This window comes from Scardinius erythrophthalmus (assembly GCF_964197995.2).
Source record: "Scardinius erythrophthalmus genome assembly, chromosome: 5".
Taxonomy (NCBI): domain Eukaryota; kingdom Metazoa; phylum Chordata; class Actinopteri; order Cypriniformes; family Leuciscidae; genus Scardinius; species Scardinius erythrophthalmus.
The window spans coordinates 1,595,904-1,618,071 of NC_138225.1; the positions used below are offsets into that span (position 1 = coordinate 1,595,904).

Here is a 22,168-nt window from a genome sequence, read left to right on the forward strand (position 1 = left end):
TATGTTAATGACTGTGTTGATTGTCACTGTTACAGTGTAGCGTGGAGATCAGTGGTTTATGTTAATGACTGTGTTGATTGTCACTGTTACAGTGTAGCGTGGAGATCAGTGGTTTATGAATGACTGTGTTGATTGTCACTGTTACAGTGTAGCGTGGAGATCAGTGGTTTATGTTAATGACTGTGTTGATCGTCACTGTTACAGTGTAGCGTGGAGATCAGTGGTTTATGTTAATGACTGTGTTGATTGTCACTGTTACAGTGTAGCGTGGAGATCAGTGGTTTATGTTAATGACTGTGTTGATCGTCACTGTTACAGTGTAGCGTGGAGATCAGTGGTTTATGTTAATGACTGTGTTGATCGTCACTGTTACAGTGTAGCGTGGAGATCAGTGGTTTATGTTAATGACTGTGTTGATTGTCACTGTTACAGTGTAGCGTGGAGATCAGTGGTTTATGAATGACTGTGTTGATTGTCACTGTTACAGTGTAGCGTGGAGATCAGTGGTTTATGTTAATGACTGTGTTGATTGTCACTGTTACAGTGTAGCGTGGAGATCAGTGGTTTATGTTAATGACTGTGTTGATTGTCACTGTTACAGTGTAGCGTGGAGATCAGTGGTTTATGTTAATGACTGTGTTGATTGTCACTGTTACAGTGTAGCGTGGAGATCAGTGGTTTATGTTAATGACTGTGTTGATTGTCACTGTTACAGTGTAGCGTGGAGATCAGTGGTTTATGTTAATGACTGTGTTGATTGTCACTGTTACAGTGTAGCGTGGAGATCAGTGGTTTATGTTAATGACTGTGTTGATCGTCACTGTTACAGTGTAGCGTGGAGATCAGTGGTTTATGTTAATGACTGTGTTGATCGTCACTGTTACAGTGTAGCGTGGAGCGCAGTGGTTTATGAATGACTGTGTTGATTGTCACTGTTACAGTGTAGCGTGGAGATCAGTGGTTTATGTTAATGACTGTGTTGATTGTCACTGTTACAGTGTAGCGTGGAGATCAGTGGTTTATGTTAATGACTGTGTTGATTGTCACTGTTACAGTGTAGCGTGGAGATCAGTGGTTTATGAATGACTGTGTTGATTGTCACTGTTACAGTGTAGCGTGGAGATCAGTGGTTTATGTTAATGACTGTGTTGATTGTCACTGTTACAGTGTAGCGTGGAGATCAGTGGTTTATGTTAATGACTGTGTTGATTGTCACTGTTACAGTGTAGCGTGGAGATCAGTGGTTTATGAATGACTGTGTTGATTGTCACTGTTACAGTGTAGCGTGGAGATCAGTGGTTTATGAATGACTGTGTTGATTGTCACTGTTACAGTGTAGCGTGGAGATCAGTGGTTTATGTTAATGACTGTGTTGATCGTCACTGTTACAGTGTAGCGTGGAGATCAGTGGTTTATGAATGACTGTGTTGATTGTCACTGTTACAGTGTAGCGTGGAGATCAGTGGTTTATGTTAATGACTGTGTTGATCGTCACTGTTACAGTGTAGCGTGGAGATCAGTGGTTTATGTTAATGACTGTGTTGATCGTCACTGTTACAGTGTAGCGTGGAGATCAGTGGTTTATGTTAATGACTGTGTTGATTGTCACTGTTACAGTGTAGCGTGGAGATCAGTGGTTTATGAATGACTGTGTTGATTGTCACTGTTACAGTGTAGCGTGGAGATCAGTGGTTTATGTTAATGACTGTGTTGATTGTCACTGTTACAGTGTAGCGTGGAGATCAGTGGTTTATGTTAATGACTGTGTTGATTGTCACTGTTACAGTGTAGCGTGGAGATCAGTGGTTTATGTTAATGACTGTGTTGATTGTCACTGTTACAGTGTAGCGTGGAGATCAGTGGTTTATGAATGACTGTGTTGATTGTCACTGTTACAGTGTAGCGTGGAGATCAGTGGTTTATGTTAATGACTGTGTTGATTGTCACTGTTACAGTGTAGCGTGGAGATCAGTGGTTTATGTTAATGACTGTGTTGATCGTCACTGTTACAGTGTAGCGTGGAGATCAGTGGTTTATGTTAATGACTGTGTTGATTGTCACTGTTACAGTGTAGCGTGGAGATCAGTGGTTTATGTTAATGACTGTGTTGATCGTCACTGTTACAGTGTAGCGTGGAGATCAGTGGTTTATGAATGACTGTGTTGATTGTCACTGTTACAGTGTAGCGTGGAGATCAGTGGTTTATGTTAATGACTGTGTTGATTGTCACTGTTACAGTGTAGCGTGGAGATCAGTGGTTTATGAATGACTGTGTTGATTGTCACTGTTACAGTGTAGCGTGGAGATCAGTGGTTTATGTTAATGACTGTGTTGATCGTCACTGTTACAGTGTAGCGTGGAGATCAGTGGTTTATGTTAATGACTGTGTTAATTGTCACTGTTACAGTGTAGCGTGGAGATCAGTGGTTTATGTTAATGACTGTGTTGATCGTCACTGTTACAGTGTAGCGTGGAGATTAGTGGTTTATGAATGACTGTGTTGATCGTCACTGTTACAGTGTAGCGTGGAGATCAGTGGTTTATGTTAATGACTGTGTTGATTGTCACTGTTACAGTGTAGCGTGGAGATCAGTGGTTTATGAATGACTGTGTTGATTGTCACTGTTACAGTGTAGCGTGGAGATCAGTGGTTTATGTTAATGACTGTGTTGATCGTCACTGTTACAGTGTAGCGTGGAGATCAGTGGTTTATGTTAATGACTGTTGATTGTCACTGTTACAGTGTAGCGTGGAGATCAGTGGTTTATGAATGACTGTGTTGATTGTCACTGTTACAGTGTAGCGTGGAGATCAGTGGTTTATGTTAATGACTGTGTTGATTGTCACTGTTACAGTGTAGCGTGGAGATCAGTGGTTTATGTTAATGACTGTGTTGATCGTCACTGTTACAGTGTAGCGTGGAGATCAGTGGTTTATGTTAATGACTGTGTTGATCGTCACTGTTACAGTGTAGCGTGGAGATCAGTGGTTTATGTTAATGACTGTGTTGATCGTCACTGTTACAGTGTAGCGTGGAGATCAGTGGTTTATGAATGACTGTGTTGATTGTCACTGTTACAGTGTAGCGTGGAGATCAGTGGTTTATGTTAATGACTGTGTTGATTGTCACTGTTACAGTGTAGCGTGGAGATCAGTGGTTTATGTTAATGACTGTGTTGATTGTCACTGTTACAGTGTAGCGTGGAGATCAGTGGTTTATGTTAATGACTGTGTTGATTGTCACTGTTACAGTGTAGCGTGGAGATCAGTGGTTTATGTTAATGACTGTGTTGATCGTCACTGTTACAGTGTAGCGTGGAGATTAGTGGTTTATGAATGACTGTGTTGATTGTCACTGTTACAGTGTAGCGTGGAGATCAGTGGTTTATGTTAATGACTGTGTTGATCGTCACTGTTACAGTGTAGCGTGGAGATTAGTGGTTTATGTTAATGACTGTGTTGATTGTCACTGTTACAGTGTAGCGTGGAGATTAGTGGTTTATGTTAATGACTGTGTTGATTGTCACTGTTACAGTGTAGCGTGGAGATCAGTGGTTTATGTTAATGACTGTGTTGATCGTCACTGTTACAGTGTAGCGTGGAGATTAGTGGTTTATGTTAATGACTGTGTTGATTGTCACTGTTACAGTGTAGCGTGGAGATTAGTGGTTTATGTTAATGACTGTGTTGATCGTCACTGTTACAGTGTAGCGTGGAGATTAGTGGTTTATGAATGACTGTGTTGATTGTCACTGTTACAGTGTAGCGTGGAGATTAGTGGTTTATGAATGACTGTGTTGATTGTCACTGTTACAGTGTAGCGTGGAGATCAGTGGTTTATGTTAATGACTGTGTTGATCGTCACTGTTACAGTGTAGCGTGGAGATCAGTGGTTTATGTTAATGACTGTGTTGATTGTCACTGTTACAGTGTAGCGTGGAGATCAGTGGTTTATGAATGACTGTGTTGATCGTCACTGTTACAGTGTAGCGTGGAGATCAGTGGTTTATGAATGACTGTGTTGATTGTCACTGTTACAGTGTAGCGTGGAGATCAGTGGTTTATGAATGACTGTGTTGATCGTCACTGTTACAGTGTAGCGTGGAGATCAGTGGTTTATGTTAATGACTGTGTTGATCGTCACTGTTACAGTGTAGCGTGGAGATCAGTGGTGTATGAATGACTGTGTTGATCGTCACTGTTACAGTGTAGCGTGGAGATCAGTGGTTTATGAATGACTGTGTTGATCGTCACTGTTACAGTGTAGCGTGGAGATCAGTGGTTTATGTTAATGACTGTGTTGATCGTCACTGTTACAGTGTAGCGTGGAGATCAGTGGTTTATGAATGACTGTGTTGATCGTCACTGTTACAGTGTAGCGTGGAGATCAGTGGTTTATGAATGACTGTGTTGATTGTCACTGTTACAGTGTAGCGTGGAGATCAGTGGTTTATGAATGACTGTGTTGATCGTCACTGTTACAGTGTAGCGTGGAGATCAGTGGTTTATGTTAATGACTGTGTTGATCGTCACTGTTACAGTGTAGCGTGGAGATCAGTGGTTTATGAATGACTGTGTTGATTGTCACTGTTACAGTGTAGCGTGGAGATCAGTGGTTTATGAATGACTGTGTTGATTGTCACTGTTACAGTGTAGCGTGGAGATCAGTGGTTTATGAATGACTGTGTTGATTGTCACTGTTACAGTGTAGCGTGGAGATCAGTGGTTTATGAATGACTGTGTTGATTGTCACTGTTACAGTGTAGCGTGGAGATCAGTGGTTTATGTTAATGACTGTGTTGATCGTCACTGTTACAGTGTAGCGTGGAGATCAGTGGTGTATGAATGACTGTGTTGATCGTCACTGTTACAGTGTAGCGTGGAGATCAGTGGTTTATGTTAATGACTGTGTTGATTGTCACTGTTACAGTGTAGCGTGGAGATCAGTGGTTTATGAATGACTGTGTTGATTGTCACTGTTACAGTGTAGCGTGGAGATCAGTGGTTTATGAATGACTGTGTTGATTGTCACTGTTACAGTGTAGCGTGGAGATCAGTGGTTTATGAATGACTGTGTTGATTGTCACTGTTACAGTGTAGCGTGGAGATCAGTGGTTTATGTTAATGACTGTGTTGATCGTCACTGTTACAGTGTAGCGTGGAGATCAGTGGTTTATGAATGACTGTGTTGATTGTCACTGTTACAGTGTAGCGTGGAGATCAGTGGTTTATGTTAATGACTGTGTTGATCGTCACTGTTACAGTGTAGCGTGGAGATCAGTGGTTTATGTTAATGACTGTGTTGATCGTCACTGTTACAGTGTAGCGTGGAGATCAGTGGTTTATGTTAATGACTGTGTTGATCGTCACTGTTACAGTGTAGCGTGGAGATCAGTGGTTTATGTTAATGACTGTGTTGATTGTCACTGTTACAGTGTAGCGTGGAGATCAGTGGTTTATGAATGACTGTGTTGATCGTCACTGTTACAGTGTAGCGTGGAGATCAGTGGTTTATGAATGACTGTGTTGATCGTCACTGTTACAGTGTAGCGTGGAGATCAGTGGTTTATGAATGACTGTGTTGATTGTCACTGTTACAGTGTAGCGTGGAGATCAGTGGTTTATGAATGACTGTGTTGATTGTCACTGTTACAGTGTAGCGTGGAGATCAGTGGTTTATGTTAATGACTGTGTTGATTGTCACTGTTACAGTGTAGCGTGGAGATCAGTGGTTTATGAATGACTGTGTTGATTGTCACTGTTACAGTGTAGCGTGGAGATCAGTGGTTTATGTTAATGACTGTGTTGATTGTCACTGTTACAGTGTAGCGTGGAGATCAGTGGTTTATGTTAATGACTGTGTTGATCGTCACTGTTACAGTGTAGCGTGGAGATCAGTGGTTTATGTTAATGACTGTGTTGATCGTCACTGTTACAGTGTAGCGTGGAGATCAGTGGTTTATGTTAATGACTGTGTTGATTGTCACTGTTACAGTGTAGCGTGGAGATCAGTGGTTTATGAATGACTGTGTTGATCGTCACTGTTACAGTGTAGCGTGGAGATCAGTGGTTTATGAATGACTGTGTTGATCGTCACTGTTACAGTGTAGCGTGGAGATCAGTGGTTTATGAATGACTGTGTTGATTGTCACTGTTACAGTGTAGCGTGGAGATCAGTGGTTTATGAATGACTGTGTTGATCGTCACTGTTACAGTGTAGCGTGGAGATCAGTGGTTTATGTTAATGACTGTGTTGATCGTCACTGTTACAGTGTAGCGTGGAGATCAGTGGTTTATGTTAATGACTGTGTTGATCGTCACTGTTACAGTGTAGCGTGGAGATCAGTGGTTTATGTTAATGACTGTGTTGATTGTCACTGTTACAGTGTAGCGTGGAGATCAGTGGTTTATGTTAATGACTGTGTTGATCGTCACTGTTACAGTGTAGCGTGGAGATCAGTGGTTTATGTTAATGACTGTGTTGATTGTCACTGTTACAGTGTAGCGTGGAGATCAGTGGTTTATGTTAATGACTGTGTTGATCGTCACTGTTACAGTGTAGCGTGGAGATCAGTGGTTTATGTTAATGACTGTGTTGATTGTCACTGTTACAGTGTAGCGTGGAGATCAGTGGTTTATGTTAATGACTGTGTTGATCGTCACTGTTACAGTGTAGCGTGGAGATCAGTGGTTTATGAATGACTGTGTTGATTGTCACTGTTACAGTGTAGCGTGGAGATCAGTGGTTTATGTTAATGACTGTGTTGACCGAGTACCGTTGTCCGATGCCCGCTGTGCCCGCTGGGCGCTCACTCGGGTGTGCAGGTTTCTCCGGCGGCGGGGCATTCCCACGGGACGCTCCTCTGAAGCCTGCGGACGAGACACGGATCGAGACGCCACATCCCGACGGTCCTCACGGTCCGCTGGGAGAAGAGGACACAAGAGTTCATCCTCACAGGTCACACACAGATAGAGATGTCTGTGTATAAACACACACTACACACTACACTTCATTACTTTTTTAAAACTTACATTTTTACAGTCTATGGTTATAATCAATTTCTATTAAGTTACATTGTTTTCTCTCCTCACTGTAGTGCTGTACTGTTAGATGTATTATTCTTTCTCTAGTATTTATTTATTTCAATCAAATTATTTATGTAATCATAACAATGTCATTGAATTTCGTATGCATGTATTTTAATATAATTTAATTATTTATTTTAATCTTTTTTAATTTATTTTGACAATTTATTTACATTTTTATTTTAATCTATTAACTTATTTACATTTTTATTTAAATTGTTAAATTGTTTATATTTATTTTAATAATTTATTTACATATTCATTTTAATATTTTTTATTTATTTTAATATGATTTATTTACTTATTTATTTTTTATCTTTTGTATTATTTATTTTAATATAATCTATTAACTTACATTTTTTATATTTATTTTAACAATTTATTTACATATTCATTTTAATATTTCTATTATTTATTTTAATATAATTTATTTACTTATTTATTTTTAATATTTTGTATTATTTATTTTAATATAATCTATTTACTTATTTATTTTAATCTTCTATATTTATTTTAACAATTGATCTTCTTTATTTAATCATTTTATTATTTTAATACAATTAATTATTTATTTTAATATTTTTTTATTTTTTTGTTTGTACATTTTTACACCGTTTTCTTCTAAACTTTCTAAACTATGTGAAAACGCTGTTCTAGGAGGTTCATGGAAATTTTGAGGGGAATAAAATATTTAACAAAATTAGTTTTTAAGATGCAAAAATGAAAACTAAAAGTAAATCAGCTCTGGAAAGATATTTATTGTGAAAGCAAAATGCTTTTCTCACACAGTATTAATAAGTCTGTAATATTATAAACCCTTGAAACTAAGTAAATGTTCTTTTCCTGAGATTATGAGTTTAATAAGAGCAGTAATATGAGGTTATTAATGACAGCTGCTCTGTCGCATCACTGACTGCATTAATGTCCATATTTCCACACACCTTCCTCCGTCCGTCCACGAACTCTCACAGCAAACACGATCAGAACGAGCAGAATAATCGCAGCCACGATATACAGAACCACATCCATGTCGGTGATAAATAAATAAAATTAGCACTGCTAACTACAAACAGCTCTGTGCAGAAAGAGGAAGTTGACGTAAGTCTTGATCACACGTCACTTCCGTCTCACAGCGCGACCCATACAGGCGTGGAGGAACTCAAAAATAACGTAATAAATATAAATATAATATAATAACTGATGTACTTGTATTTACTATACAATATACTAATGATATAATATTAATAAATAATTAAATTAACTTATTAATCCAATCATGTTCTCTTCTTAATTCATTTAACTTGTATAATATACTTATTTATTATTATTTTTAATATGATTTAACTTATTTTAATATTCATTAGTATTTATTTTACTATAACGTATGTGCTTGTATATTTTTGTTATTTTTTATTATTTATTTGAATATAATTTACTTTTTATATTTCATATGGGAATTTGTATTTATTAACATAATATATAGATTATATGTATGTATGTATATATATATATATATATATATATATAAAATTATTATTATTTATTTTTTTTACTAAAAATGTACATTTCAAAAATTTACTTTTTTATGATCTTATTTAACTACATGTTAAAACAGGGTTTAGTTAAAATGTGTCTATTTAAAAAAATGATGTATTAAACAAATTAAAAGTTACGTGGAGGAATAACGTAATAAATATAAATATAATATGGCACTTAAATGATGTACTTGTCTTTACTATACAATATACTAATGATATAATATTAATATATAATTAAATTAACTTATCCAATCATCTATTCTCCTCTTAATTCATTTAACTTGTATATATACTTATTATTTTAATATTTTACTTATTTGAATATTTTTTAGTATTTATTTTAATATAATGTATGTGCTTGTATATATTTTTTACTTTTTATTATTTATTTGAATATAATTAATTTACTTTTTCTATATTTCTAATGGGAATTTGTATTTATTAACGTAATATATAGATTATTATATATATATATATATATATATATATAATTATTTTTATTATTTTTTTAAATAAGAATGTACATTTCAAAAATTTGCTTTTTTATGATCTTATTTAACTACATGTTAAAACAGGGTTTAGTTAAAATGTGTCTATTTAAAAAAAAAAAAATGTATTAAACTTAAATTAAAAGTTACAAGGAATATATGACCATGAGGTAAAAAAAATACCTGCAAAATCCAGACTGGCAAATTATATTTATTAATACTCTGAATAAATTCTTTCAAAAATGTATTGGAGCCAATTTTTCAGAAAATTCTGATATATGAATATAAATGAGTGTATTTAAGCAGCAACATCACTATTCATCCTTTAACAAGTCAGAATAAAAACAGCACAGCTGAAAGTGAAGATTATACTATGATGGAGCCAAATATCAGAAAAAGAAAATGACATCAAGACAAATAATAATAATTTATTAACAGTAGCTGACAGTCAATTTTGCCTAAACCTAAACTTGTTGAGTGGCACTGATTAATTACTAAATTAACAATATTACATGGTCAACAATAAAACAATATTCATTACAGGACAGCAGACGACCAGAGCAAGCTTCCATCATATCATTACTCATGTGGAGAACTCCTTCAGAGCCCAGCACTTGGTGGCGATCTCCCGGCGCAGGCGCGAGTATTCCTCAGCGAGAGCCTCGAAGTCTCTGCCGTAGATCTCGAAGGACGCCAGCTTCGACTCCACCGCCTGCTTGTCCATCTCCGAGGTCCTCAGCTCTGCGGTCAGCCTCTCCCTGAACACAATCACACACACAACACTGATTACGGCAAGATAACTGTTGAGAAACTAATTGATAATTGATCAAATGATCATTCTTGATATCGGGAATTACATTTCCACTAGTTAAAATGCTAGTTCTTAATATCAACAATTGAATTTCAACTAGTAAAAACTATAATTCTTAAAATCTGTAATTGTATTTTCACTAGTGAAATGTCACCATAGGTTGCCATTCAAATTCAATTGTTGATTAGTTGAAATCACGATTTCACATCTCAAAAATACAATTCTTACTAGTAAAAACCTTCTTGATATCAACAATTCAGTTGTCACTAGTTGAAATGTATGGCAAGCCGTTTTAGCTTAAATTGTACCCAGCGTTACGCGTCGTAATTGCATTTTTACTAGTAAGAATTACAATTTGAAAGCGCTACAAATGAATTTTTACTAGTCATATGTCTCCATTGACTTTGATTCATTTTTAATTACGGAGCTCTCTAATTAAATTTTTACTAGTAAAAAAACGAATTAAAGATGTATAATTACAGAACTCTGTAATTGAATTAAAGAGCTCTGCAATTGCATTCTTACTAGTAATAACTGAATAAGAGAGCTCTCTAATTGTAATTGCTACTAGTAAAAATTCATTTGTAGAGCTCTCTAATTTAATTATTACTAGTAAAAATGCAATTACGACGAGTAACGCTGGGTACAATTAAGCTTAAATGACTTGCCATAGAAATGTATATTCTTGATATCAACAATTGAATTGCTACTAGTAACAACGTTCATTTTTGATATCAGTAATTCCATTTTCACTAGTGACAATGTTCATTTCTGATATCATGAATGTGATTGTTACTAGTAAGAAAGCCATTTTAGATATCTGAAATTATATTGATATCAGAAATACATTTTCAGATATCAAAAATTAACATTTTTACTAGTAGCAATTCAATTCTTGATATCAGGAATTCACATTTTTACTAGTAACAATGTAATTATTGATATCAGGAATTATATTTCTGCTAGTAAGAAATACAAAGCTGATATGTGTATTTGGAAATTCAACTAGTAAGAAATCAATTCTTGATATCAACAATTGATTTTGAACGGCAGCCTATGGTGACATTTCACTAGTGAAAATACAATTATAGATATCAAGAATGATAGTTTTTACTAGTTGAAATTCAATTCTTGATATCTAGAGTGAGCATTTTAATTAGTGAAAATGTAATTGTTGATATCAAGAATTGTCATTGTTACTAGTATAAATCTAATTCCTGATATCAGTAACTATAATTTTAACTAGTGAAAATTGAATTGTTGATATCAAGAATTCATATTCTGGAAATTAATAAAAGTTAAAACGGCTTGCCATATCATCTTGAACGCTGACACTGTATATAGAGCCGCCACTGGACCACAGCATGCATTCATTAAGTCAAGTCTCCATTTATACAGCACTTTTAACAATATGGACTGTTTCACAGCAGCTTTACAGAGATAATAGGAGATTACAGTAACAGAGAGTGTTTTGGCTTTACAGCAGCTCTAGAATAAAGCTATTGTCCAGCAAAAGTTATCATCATCATCAGAGGCGAGCCAACACTGTGTGGGGGCCCCAGGCAAAATTAATCAATGAGGCCCTTTTTTTAATATATATGTATTTTATATATGTTTTATACACTACGTGCGTGCGTGTGCGGTAGGCTAGTCGAGATGGCCATGCCTAAAGGACAGTGAGATGTATCATCAGGCTCCTGTGGTAATATATAATATATACACTTTAGAATAGATTTGTTTTGTTAATACATCTTAATACATCTACACAAAACATCTAAAAGAGCATTTGTTTAATTTTTACAACGTTTATTTTTTTAATTAACGAAAGGTCAATCTTCATCTTTATAACAGAAGATGCAATTCAACAATCTTCAAGATACAGTAAATCTTCTAACGTGTAACAGATTGTCACCTTAAAACAGTAATTTAAATTACGTGGTGGAACAATGCTAAATAGAAATATATAGTTAACATCTTAATTTAATCTTATTTATTTTTTTAGTTAATAATTAAATTGTTTTTTTAAAGCTATTAGTATTTTTTTCTACTAATACTAATAGCACGTTTATATTAATTTCTGCTAAATACTGGGTGAATGGAGGAATACATGCTGCGCCCAAGCGCATGCATAAATCTCGCCGCAAAAGCAGGCTAAATATGTCTTACATAACGAGGCATTTTAATTTATTCTAAATTAGTGATTTCGACCTCCTCGAGCTTTTATTTTGGTTTATTATTAGTTAAATATTTAGTTTCACTCGTAACATTTAGATTCAACATTTAGATTTAGATTCAGATTTAGATTCAGCATTTAAATGTAGCCTAACATTTAGGTATAACATTTAATATTTAGATTTAACTATTTAAAATATCTCTAAGTTGACAAATATTGTTGTAAATGTGCTAAAAAGTGACATACCAAAAATTCATAGGCCTACCAGTTTTTTAAACATTGTTTGAAGCTAAATGTGACAAAATGTTGCTGTTATTTTCAGCGTGCTGCAAACATATCTTCATTAATTTCTGCTGTAAAGTGCATGTGCCTTTAGAAAGAAATTCATCTTTCATACCATACGGATTACATAATCAGATGATAATTGCTTAAATTTTTTCGTTTAAAAGTGGACATATCAATATATCATGTAGGCTATGTGAGGCTACTACGCCGTGTTTCTGTTTATTTTTGAGACACGCTCCAGTTCACGGAGACCACGAAAGCGCGCCCTGATTGTTTATTTTATTTTACGAAAGCACAACGTTGACTTGTTATTGTGAGTTTACACAAGTAAAAGTAGTTGCGACTGATGCATCATTCTTTTCTGTATGGACAAAAATATAGTATTTTTTTAGTCATTTCCACTGTTTATAGCAAAATGCAAGTAATCGCGTTGCCGCCTCATGCAGTGCCCTGCCAGACGGATAAGTCCTCTTCGTGTTTAACAAATCGAATCATGGATTTTCTACATACCCGCGAATCGCTGCTCCGGTTTGAAAAAGGCGGCTGAGGCGAGACGGTAAAAGCATAACCAGTGTAACGAGAAAGGGGCCCCATTAGGGGGGATGCAGAGCTGTCGCTGCGGCTTTATATTAACATTCCTGATTATTTGAATGATCAGCCCTCGGGGGGCCCCCTTAAAATGTGGGGCCCCAGGCAATTGCCTGGCTTGCCTGCCCTATTGCGGCGCCTCTGATCATCATCATCATCATTACGAGTAGAACATTTGTGGCCGAAACAGCTATTTTAAGTTTTGGGCCGAAATCAGTGACCAAAAAACAGACATACGCTTCTCCAACGGGACGCTTTGACTAGGGATGCACTGATATAAACATTTTGGCCGATACCGATAATTATTTATACTTAGAAGCCGATAACCGATATTTTGTAATGTTATGTAGCCGATATGACAGACTTGCGCTGCACATGTTGCGCTGAACTGTATTTTCCTTTTTTAAAGTGATTTCAATCATATTTCAAGCAATTCAAAACCATCATGTTGAACAGTGCGCATCTGAAGTGTCTCAGCTGAAGGAAATAATACATTATTTATCAGCTTTAATATATCAGACAAATATTCTTATCTGGCCGATAACGATAACATTAAAAATGAACATATATCGGCCAATGCCGAGATGGTGGCCGATATATCGTACATCCCTAGTTTTGACTGTTCAGTGTCTATTTTATGCAAACTACAACAGTTAGACGTCTCAGCTGTGTGACACAAAGCTCTGGATTGACAATATTAATTTCTCTATTTTAATCTATAATAATACGGTTTCTTAAAAATCTAAAATTTAGTGCTGTTGATGCGTGAACAAAACATTTCTAGCACGACTGCCATCCAACAATTGCAAAAAGCTTTTTCATTCAAAATTTTTAAAGTCCTGCTGTAGTCAATCATGTTATCCCTTAAAACTCATCTTCGATCACCAAAATGTCATATTTAAACGTTTTCTCCTTGAAAAAAAGGCTTAAAATATCTTGAATGTAACTCGACACCCATGCCTCATTTAGTATGCACGGTTCTATGAATATGCAAATGAGCCCCGCCTCCACTCACTCACTCAGCTCAGAGATCCACTGGTTGACGATCACACGTTGATCTGATTGGTTACAAGGTAGTTTGTGACGTCAGAAACACCAGCGATTTCAAAGCGTGTTTTTGAGACTGTCTTTGGTTCACTGCAGTTTTAAGGAGGAAATACTCAGCAATGCTGTCGACTTATGAGTTTACACATGGTTTGTCTTAAAGCAGATTAAAAACACCACATAGACACATAAACAACATTAAAAGCTGGATTTGCACCACAGGGGGACTTTAAAAAAGGTAAATAGTGTCAATAAAACACAGACTCAACTCACGTTATTTTCTTGTGAGCTGCTATCTTGTCTCTTGTGTAAGTGTCCAGCTGAACTTCAAGCATCTCGGCCCTGCAGGAACAAACTTGTCGTTATGAACATGCAGATGTCCTCAAAACTACATTTCAGAGCACAAGCCACAGCTACAATGATCATCGCACCTTATCTTCTGCAAACCAATCTCACACTTGGCCTCGAAGTACTCGATCTTCTTCCGGTCTAGATCTTTCTGAGCCTTTAGCCTGAGATCCAGGACGAGACACTGAAGGATCTTCATACACTTCAGCAGCTCCTGTCAAAGCAAACACTGCTAATGTTAGAGATGCACCAAATATCGGCCACTATATCGGTATCGGCCGATATATGTTCACTTTTAATGTTATCGGCCCGATAAGAAAATGTGGCTGATATATTAAAGCTGATAAATAATGTATTATGTCCTTCAGCTGAGACTCTTCAGATGCGCACTTTTCAACATGATGGGTTTGAATAACTTGAAATATGATTGAAATCACTTCAAAAAAGGAAAATACTGTAAAGTGCAACATGTGCAGCGCAAGTCTGTAAAATTTAATAAAATTATAATGAGAACATCATTATAATTGTATGTTTGGGACTTTTGTTTTTGTAATCAGGCTCTCAAAAATTATATAAAAATTTGGATTAAGATTTATCGGCCAATATATCGGTTATCAACTTTTAAATATGTAGAATTATCGGTATCAAAATTTTGATATCAGTGCATCCCTAGTCAATGTAACCATAACCTGACAAACTCAATCTAATGACGTCAGACGCTCATGAAATCTATCATCATAAAACACTGACATTAAATATGATGTCCTCATTTTAAGCCAAAATCAACCTCAAAAACTCATTTCTAGAGTAGTTTGTTTGTTTTTTAACACCATGCCATGGCGAAAAAAATTACAATATCTATTTTTGCTAAAAACTCAAACTACAGGGTGGGCCATTTATATGGATACACCGTAATAACATGGGAATGGTTGGTGATATTGAAGTCCTGTTTGTGGCACATTAGTATATGTGAGGGGGCAAACTCCTCAAGATGGGTGGTGACCATGGTGGCCATTTAGAAGTCGGCCATCTTGGATACAACTTTTGTTTTTTCAATAGGAAGAGGGCCATGTGACACATCAAACTTATTGGTAATGTCACAAGAAAAACAATGGTGTGCTTGGTTTCTACGTAACTTTATTCGTTCATGAGTTATTTACAAGTTTCTGACCACTTATAAAATGTTTTCAATGTGCTGCCCATTGTGTCGGATTGTCAATGCAACCCTGTTCTCCCACTCTTAGTTTTAGTTTTTCGATCGCGTCTCCTGTGAAGCTGATCTTTTGTTCGCATTCTTCACACACTTATAATGTTATGTAGCCGATATGACTTGCTGCACACACATGTTGCACTGAACTGTATTTTCCCTTTTTGAAGTGATTTCATCATATTTCAAGCAATTCGAAACCATCATGTTGAACAGTGCGCATCTGAAGAGTCTCAGCTTTCCGTTTCTTCTTCAAGTCAAGTCATCTTCATTTATATAGCGCTTTTAACAATGTAGATTGTTTCAAAGCAGCTTTACAGAGATAAATGTATAATTTAAGGTAACAGAGAATGTTTTGGCTTTATAGCGGTTCTTTAATAAAGTTATTTTCCAGCTAAAGTTAGTTTTGATTGATTCGCTTCCGTCGCAACGGTCATTTGTTATTAAATTAGGGGACGCTAAGACGACACCATTCTCTCTACACAGACTTTAAACGCGAACCTGTGAGAAACGCTGATGGCGTTCACATGCGCATTAAGAACTGGTTCTATAGTTATGTGCGTTTGAATATATGTGCGCAGGTTTGGAATTCCCTACAGACCAAGCCTAAATAAAGTACTGGCGTTTCCTTATAATTTTTGATACCGAATTTAATTTTATTTTATCAATTCGGGGTAGATACGCGAATAGAGTTTCCCGACGACGCTTTATCTGTAGAGTGGGAAAGGGATCCTCCATAGGGAGAGACTAGTTGGCACTTCAGCACTTTATTCTATAGACACACGCAACATTACTAACAAAAATCAAACGAGTTTGACAGGTCGTCTGGCAGCGATCAGATGTTGATACATGACAGTGGAGACATGAGCGTTGTGCCTCTGGACTCACAGACAGGTAGGCGTGAGTCTGTCTCTGCAGTGTCGTGGCGTTCTCTCGGTTCCTCTCAGTGAGGCTCTCTGCTCTCTTCTGTTCACCGTCCAGCAGGTCAGGGAGTTTAGAAAGCTTCACACTCCGGAGACCCTCGCTTTCATTCTCTGAAAGAAGAAGAAACACATGTTCCTCTGACTCAGCGTACTAACAAAATATCTCATCTAGGGATGAACCGATATGAACAATTGGCCGATAACTGATAATTCTTTATACCTGAAAGCCGATAACCGATATATCGGCTGATAAATCTAAATCCTGATTTTTATATAATTTTTAAGAGCCTGATTACAAAAGCAAAAGTCTCACCAGTAAAATCCACGTCCCAAACACACAATTATGATGTTCTCATGATAATGTTATGTAGCCGATATGACAGACTTGTGTTGCACATGTTGCACTGAACTGTGTTTTCCTTTTTTGAAGTGATTCCAATCATATTTCAAGCAATTCATAATCATCATGTTGAACAGTGCGCATCTGAAGAGTCTCTCTATTATCTGAAATAATAATACATTATTTATTGGCTTTAATAAATCGGACAAATTTCCTTATCGCCCCGATAACATTAAAAATGAACAGATATCGGCCGATACCGATATATCGTGCATCCCTAATCTCATCATTAAAAAAGAAAAATAATTAAATACGGTTGATCACTGAACTATAAAGAAGAGCTTACCCCACTGGGGCTGATAGTACGTCAGGATATTGACGGCCTTCCTCTTCAGATGTGTCAGGAGCTCTGATGGTAACCTCTGCTTCATCTGCACAATGTCCTGAAGGTACAAATATGATATAAAAGCTTTAAACACCCACACACACTCACTCACTCTCTCTCTCTCTCTCTCTCTCTCTCTCTCTCACACACACACACTCTCTCTCTTAAATACTCTCACACACACTCTCTCTCTCTCTCTCTCTCTCTCACACACACACACACACACACACACACACTCTCTCTCTCTCTCTCACTCACACACACACTCTCTCTCTCTCTTAAATACTCTCTCTCACACACTCTCTCTCTCTCTCTCTCTCTCTCCCTCACACACACACACACACACACACACTCTCTCTTAAATACTCTCACACACACTCTCTCTCTCTCTCTCTCTCTCTCTCTCTCTCACACACACACACTCTCTCTCTTAAATACTCTCACACACACTCTCTCTCTCTCTCTCTCTCTCTCTCTCTCTCTCTCTCACACACACACACACACACACACACTCTCTCTCTCTCTCTCTCACTCACACACACACTCTCTCTCTCTCTTAAATACTCTCTCACACACTCTCTCTCTCTCTCTCTCTCTCTCTCTCTCTCTCCCTCACACACACACACACACACACACTCTCTCTTAAATACTCTCACACTCTCTCTCTCTCTCTCACACACACACACACACACACACACACACACACACACACACACACACACACACACACACACACACACACACACTCTTGTACATCTATCTTTATGAGGACATTCATTGACACAATGCGATCTCTAGCCGCTTACCCTAACCTTACCTATCACAACTAAGTGCCTAACCCGACCCCTGACCTCATTATAACCTCATCCCTAAAACCAAGTCTTGACCCTCAAACACTTTAAAGGCTCTCAGAGACTGAGGACCGGCCAACATGTCCTCACTTTACTCTCTCTGTCCTCACTCCAATGCTCTAACACTCAAACTGGTCCTCACAAGTACACTCTCTCTCTTAAATACTCTCACACTCACTCTCTCTCTCTCTCTCTCTCTCTCTCTCACACACACACCTGTTCAGGAGGCATCTGTCTCATGACTCTTTCTGCCGTCAGTCCCAGAATGCCGCTGTGATGTTCACTGATGTCCACCTGATTGACACCCTGAGCCACCAGCACACACTGCTCCAGCGTGCTGAAGAACTGCACGAGCAAACAGACAAACGTTATAAACTTTTAGAGTTATACGACGCTTTTCAATGTTTTCCTTCTCCTTTAGTGTCTAATATATCTGTGTGTGTATTCACACTGCTGTTCAAAAGTGATCTGTACGATTTTTAATGTTTTAAAATGAGTCTCTTCTGCTCACCAAGGCTGCATTTATTTGATTAAAAATACAGTAAAAATAGTGAAATATTATTATAATGTAGATCATCTGTTTTCTATGTGAATATATAGTAAAGTGTAATTTATTCCTGTGATCAAAGCTGAATGTTCAGCATCATTACTCCAGTCTTCAGTGTCACATGATCCTTCAGAAATCACTCTAATATGAGGATTTGATGATCAAGAAACATTTATGATTATTATCAGTGTTTACACTTATTTCAGGATTCCTCTACACTGACTCTAAACCCGGTGGATGTCGGCACCTTGTCCTCCGCCGTCTGAGAACTGGAGGCTTTACTGAAGCGGTTCTCCTGGACGATCTCTCGCAGAACCCGATCAACACACTCCACACGCAGCCACGAGAGTCTCTGAGAGTGCAGCTCACGCTCCGCCTGAGGACACACACACCGTTTCATCACACACACACACACACACACAATACCTTTTGACTAGTAACCAAAAGTCCAAATCATATTCTCTGTTGCACCAAATTAACTGATATAAATAGTGTAGAACATTGCATAGAAACTGTGTCTATTCCTCGTTTAGTGAGATCAAATAATAAATCTACTGCAGGATCTAGAAAAAATCTAATTGTTATTAAAACAGAAAATGTTGCTATTGGTAACCAAAAAAAATTTCTAAAGCTAGGTCTTCTAAACATTAGATCACTCACACCTAAGGCAGTTATTGTAAATAAAATAGTCACAGATAATAGCTTCGATGTACTTTGCCTTACTGAAAACTGGCTTAAACCAAATGATTATTTCGGTCTAAATGAGTCTACTCCATCAGGATACTCCTATAAGCACGAGCCCCGTCTGATTGGTCGTGGCGGCGGTGTTGCAACAATCTATAGAGATTTTCTCAATGTTACTCAGAAAACGGGTTATAAGTTTATTTCATTTGAAGTACTTGTACTAAATGTTACTCTCTTAGATGTTCGAAAAACATCCCTATTATCTTTAGCCTTGGCTACCGTATATAGACCGCCAGGGCCTTATGCTGATTTCCTAAAAGAGTTTGCAGATTTTCTCTCAGACCAATTGGTCAATGTCGATAAAGCATTAATTGTTGGAGACTTTAATATCCACGTAGATAATTCAAATGATGCGTTAGGGGCTGCGTTTACAGATTTATTAAATTCATTTGGGGTCAAGCAAAACGTTACCGGACCAACTCATCGTTTTAATCATACACTCGATTTAATTATATCACATGGAACCGATCCAACCGATATAGATATCATTCCACAAAGTGATGATGTCACTGACCATTACATGGTAACTTGCATATTACGTACCCCTGTAATATATCATGCTGCGCCGCATTATCGATTAGGCAGAACAATCCTTCCATCCACCATAGATAATTTTTCAAATAGCTTATCGGATCTGTCTCAGCTGCTCAGTGAACCCAAACAAACAGATGAACTTGAGGAAGTAACCAGCACTATGAGCACCATTCTCTCTGGTACATTGGATATTGTTGCACCCATTAGACTAAAAAAGGTTAGAGAGAAAAGTAAAGCACCATGGTACAACAATACTACGCGTGTTCTAAAGAGAGAAACCCGTATTTTAGAGCGTAAATGGAAACAAACTAACTTAGAGGTCTTTAGAATCGCGTGGAAAGACAGTATGTCACGTTATAAAAAGGCCCTAAAAGCGGCCAGGGCTGAGCATCTACGCAAACTAATAGAAAATAACCAAAACAATCCTAGGTTTTTATTTAACACCGTGGCTAGACTAACAAATAAACAGATGTCTCCTGAACAAAATATTCCGTTGCAGTTTAGTAGTAATGATTTCATGAATTTTTTCACTGAGAAAATAGAAAACATCAGAACCACAATTATAAACGTTCAATCTTCAATCGCGCCTTATAACTCAGCCTCGATTATCACCCCGCAAGAACAATTACAGTGCTTTACAGCTATAGAACAAATAGTTAAATAAACTTATCACTTCATCTAAACAACAACATGTTTATTAGATCCCATACCAACTAAACTATTGAAAGAAGTGTTACCTGTAGTGGAAGAGCCTCTCCTCAATATTATTAACTCGTCGTTAAAATGACATCTATGAAAAGTTTCAGTCTGGGTTCAGGCCGCATCATAGCACTGAAACTGCGCTCGTTAAAATCACAAATGATTTACTTTTAGCTTCTGACCAAGGCTGTATCTCAATATTAGTTTTACTTGATCTTAGTGCTGCGTTCGATACTATAGATCATACAATACTCTTAGATCGACTACAAAATTATACTGGTGTTCAAGGACAGGCATTAAGCTGGTTCAGATCATACCTATCTGACCGATACCATTTTGTTTATTTAAATGGAGAAAAATCGATCATAACTCCAGTAAACTATGGAGTGCCGCAAGGATCTGTGTTAGGCCCTCTGTTATTCTCAATATATATGCTGCCACTTGGAAATATTATAAGGAAACATGGAATTAGTTTCCATTGTTATGCTGATGACACTCAAATCTATATTTCATCACGGCCAGATGAAAACGCTAAATTATCCAAATTGACAGAGTGTGTTAAAGATATAAAAGATTGGATGACGCGCAATTTTCTTTTATTAAATACAGATAAGACAGAGGTAATACTTATCAGTTCAAAAAAACGCCCACAGAACCTCTCACAATACAACTTTAACATAGTAGGATGTCCTGTTACTTTATCCTCTACAGTAAAAGACCTGGGTGTTATACTAGACTGCAACCTGTCTTTTGAAAATCATATTTCATATGTTACAAGAACAGCCTTTTTCCACCTTAGAAACATTGCTAAGCTACGTAATATGCTATCTGTTTCTGATGCAGAAAAGTTAGTTCATGCGTTCATGACCTCGAGACTAGATTACTGTAATGCTTTATTAGCTGGTTGTCCTGCATCCTCAATAAACAAGCTACAGTTAGTCCAAAATGCCGCCGCTAGAGTTCTTACTAGATCAAGAAAATATGATCATATAACACCGATTTTATCATCACTGCATTGGTTACCTATAAAGTTCCGTATTAATTACAAGGTATTGCTACTGACTTATAAAGCCCTAAACGGCTTAGCTCCAGTCTATTTAACGGATCTTCTATCGCCCTATAATCCATCGCGCTCTTTAAGATCACTAAATTCGAGGCTTTTGGTCATACCTAGGATATCTAGGTCCACCAAAGGAGGGAGAGCATTTTCACATTTAGCTCCAAAACTCTGGAATAGTCTTCCGGATACTGTTCGTTGCTCAGACTCGCTCTCCCAGTTTAAAACTAGATTAAAGACGCATCTCTTCAGCCAGGCATTCATATAATATTTTTAATCTTACAGTTAAATCCGACCTCTAGTTCATAAACGCCAGAGGAGAACTGGCCCCCGACTGAGCCGGGGTTCTCCCAAGGTTTTTTTTTCTCCATTAGGTCACCTGATGGAGTTTTTCGGTTCCTTGCCACTGTTGCCTTTGGCTTGCTCAGTTGGGGATACTTAATTTGATTAATCAATCAACAATACTATTGATCTGCATTACCAAACGTGGACGTTTTACACTAGAAACAAACACTGATGT

At 37.1% G+C, this 22,168-nt stretch overlaps 2 protein-coding genes across 3 annotated transcripts in view; both read right to left on the minus strand.

The window, feature by feature from the left end:
* Positions 1-8,237, minus strand: part of ddrgk1 (DDRGK domain containing 1) — a 28,919-nt gene extending 20,682 nt beyond the window's left edge. For both annotated transcript variants that reach the window (XR_014030230.1, XM_081365875.1), the window contains exons 1-2: positions 8,028-8,237; positions 6,777-6,923 (exon numbers count right to left, since the gene is read on the minus strand). Coding sequence is in view for 1 of the 2 variants with exons in the window: in XM_081365875.1 (XP_081222001.1) it covers positions 6,777-6,923; positions 8,028-8,115 (235 nt within the window). In the remaining variant the exon portion in view is untranslated. The remainder of the gene's footprint in view (positions 1-6,776; positions 6,924-8,027) is intronic.
* Positions 8,238-9,226: 989 nt separating this feature from the next.
* Positions 9,227-22,168, minus strand: part of haus4 (HAUS augmin-like complex, subunit 4) — an 18,330-nt gene continuing 5,388 nt past the window's right edge. Inside the window, exons 5-11 of the mRNA XM_081365147.1 lie at positions 18,862-18,990; positions 18,284-18,412; positions 17,178-17,274; positions 16,457-16,602; positions 14,445-14,575; positions 14,287-14,355; positions 9,227-9,870 (exon numbers count right to left, since the gene is read on the minus strand). Coding sequence (XP_081221273.1) covers positions 9,696-9,870; positions 14,287-14,355; positions 14,445-14,575; positions 16,457-16,602; positions 17,178-17,274; positions 18,284-18,412; positions 18,862-18,990 — 876 coding nt within the window. The 3' untranslated portion in view covers positions 9,227-9,695. The remainder of the gene's footprint in view (positions 9,871-14,286; positions 14,356-14,444; positions 14,576-16,456; positions 16,603-17,177; positions 17,275-18,283; positions 18,413-18,861; positions 18,991-22,168) is intronic.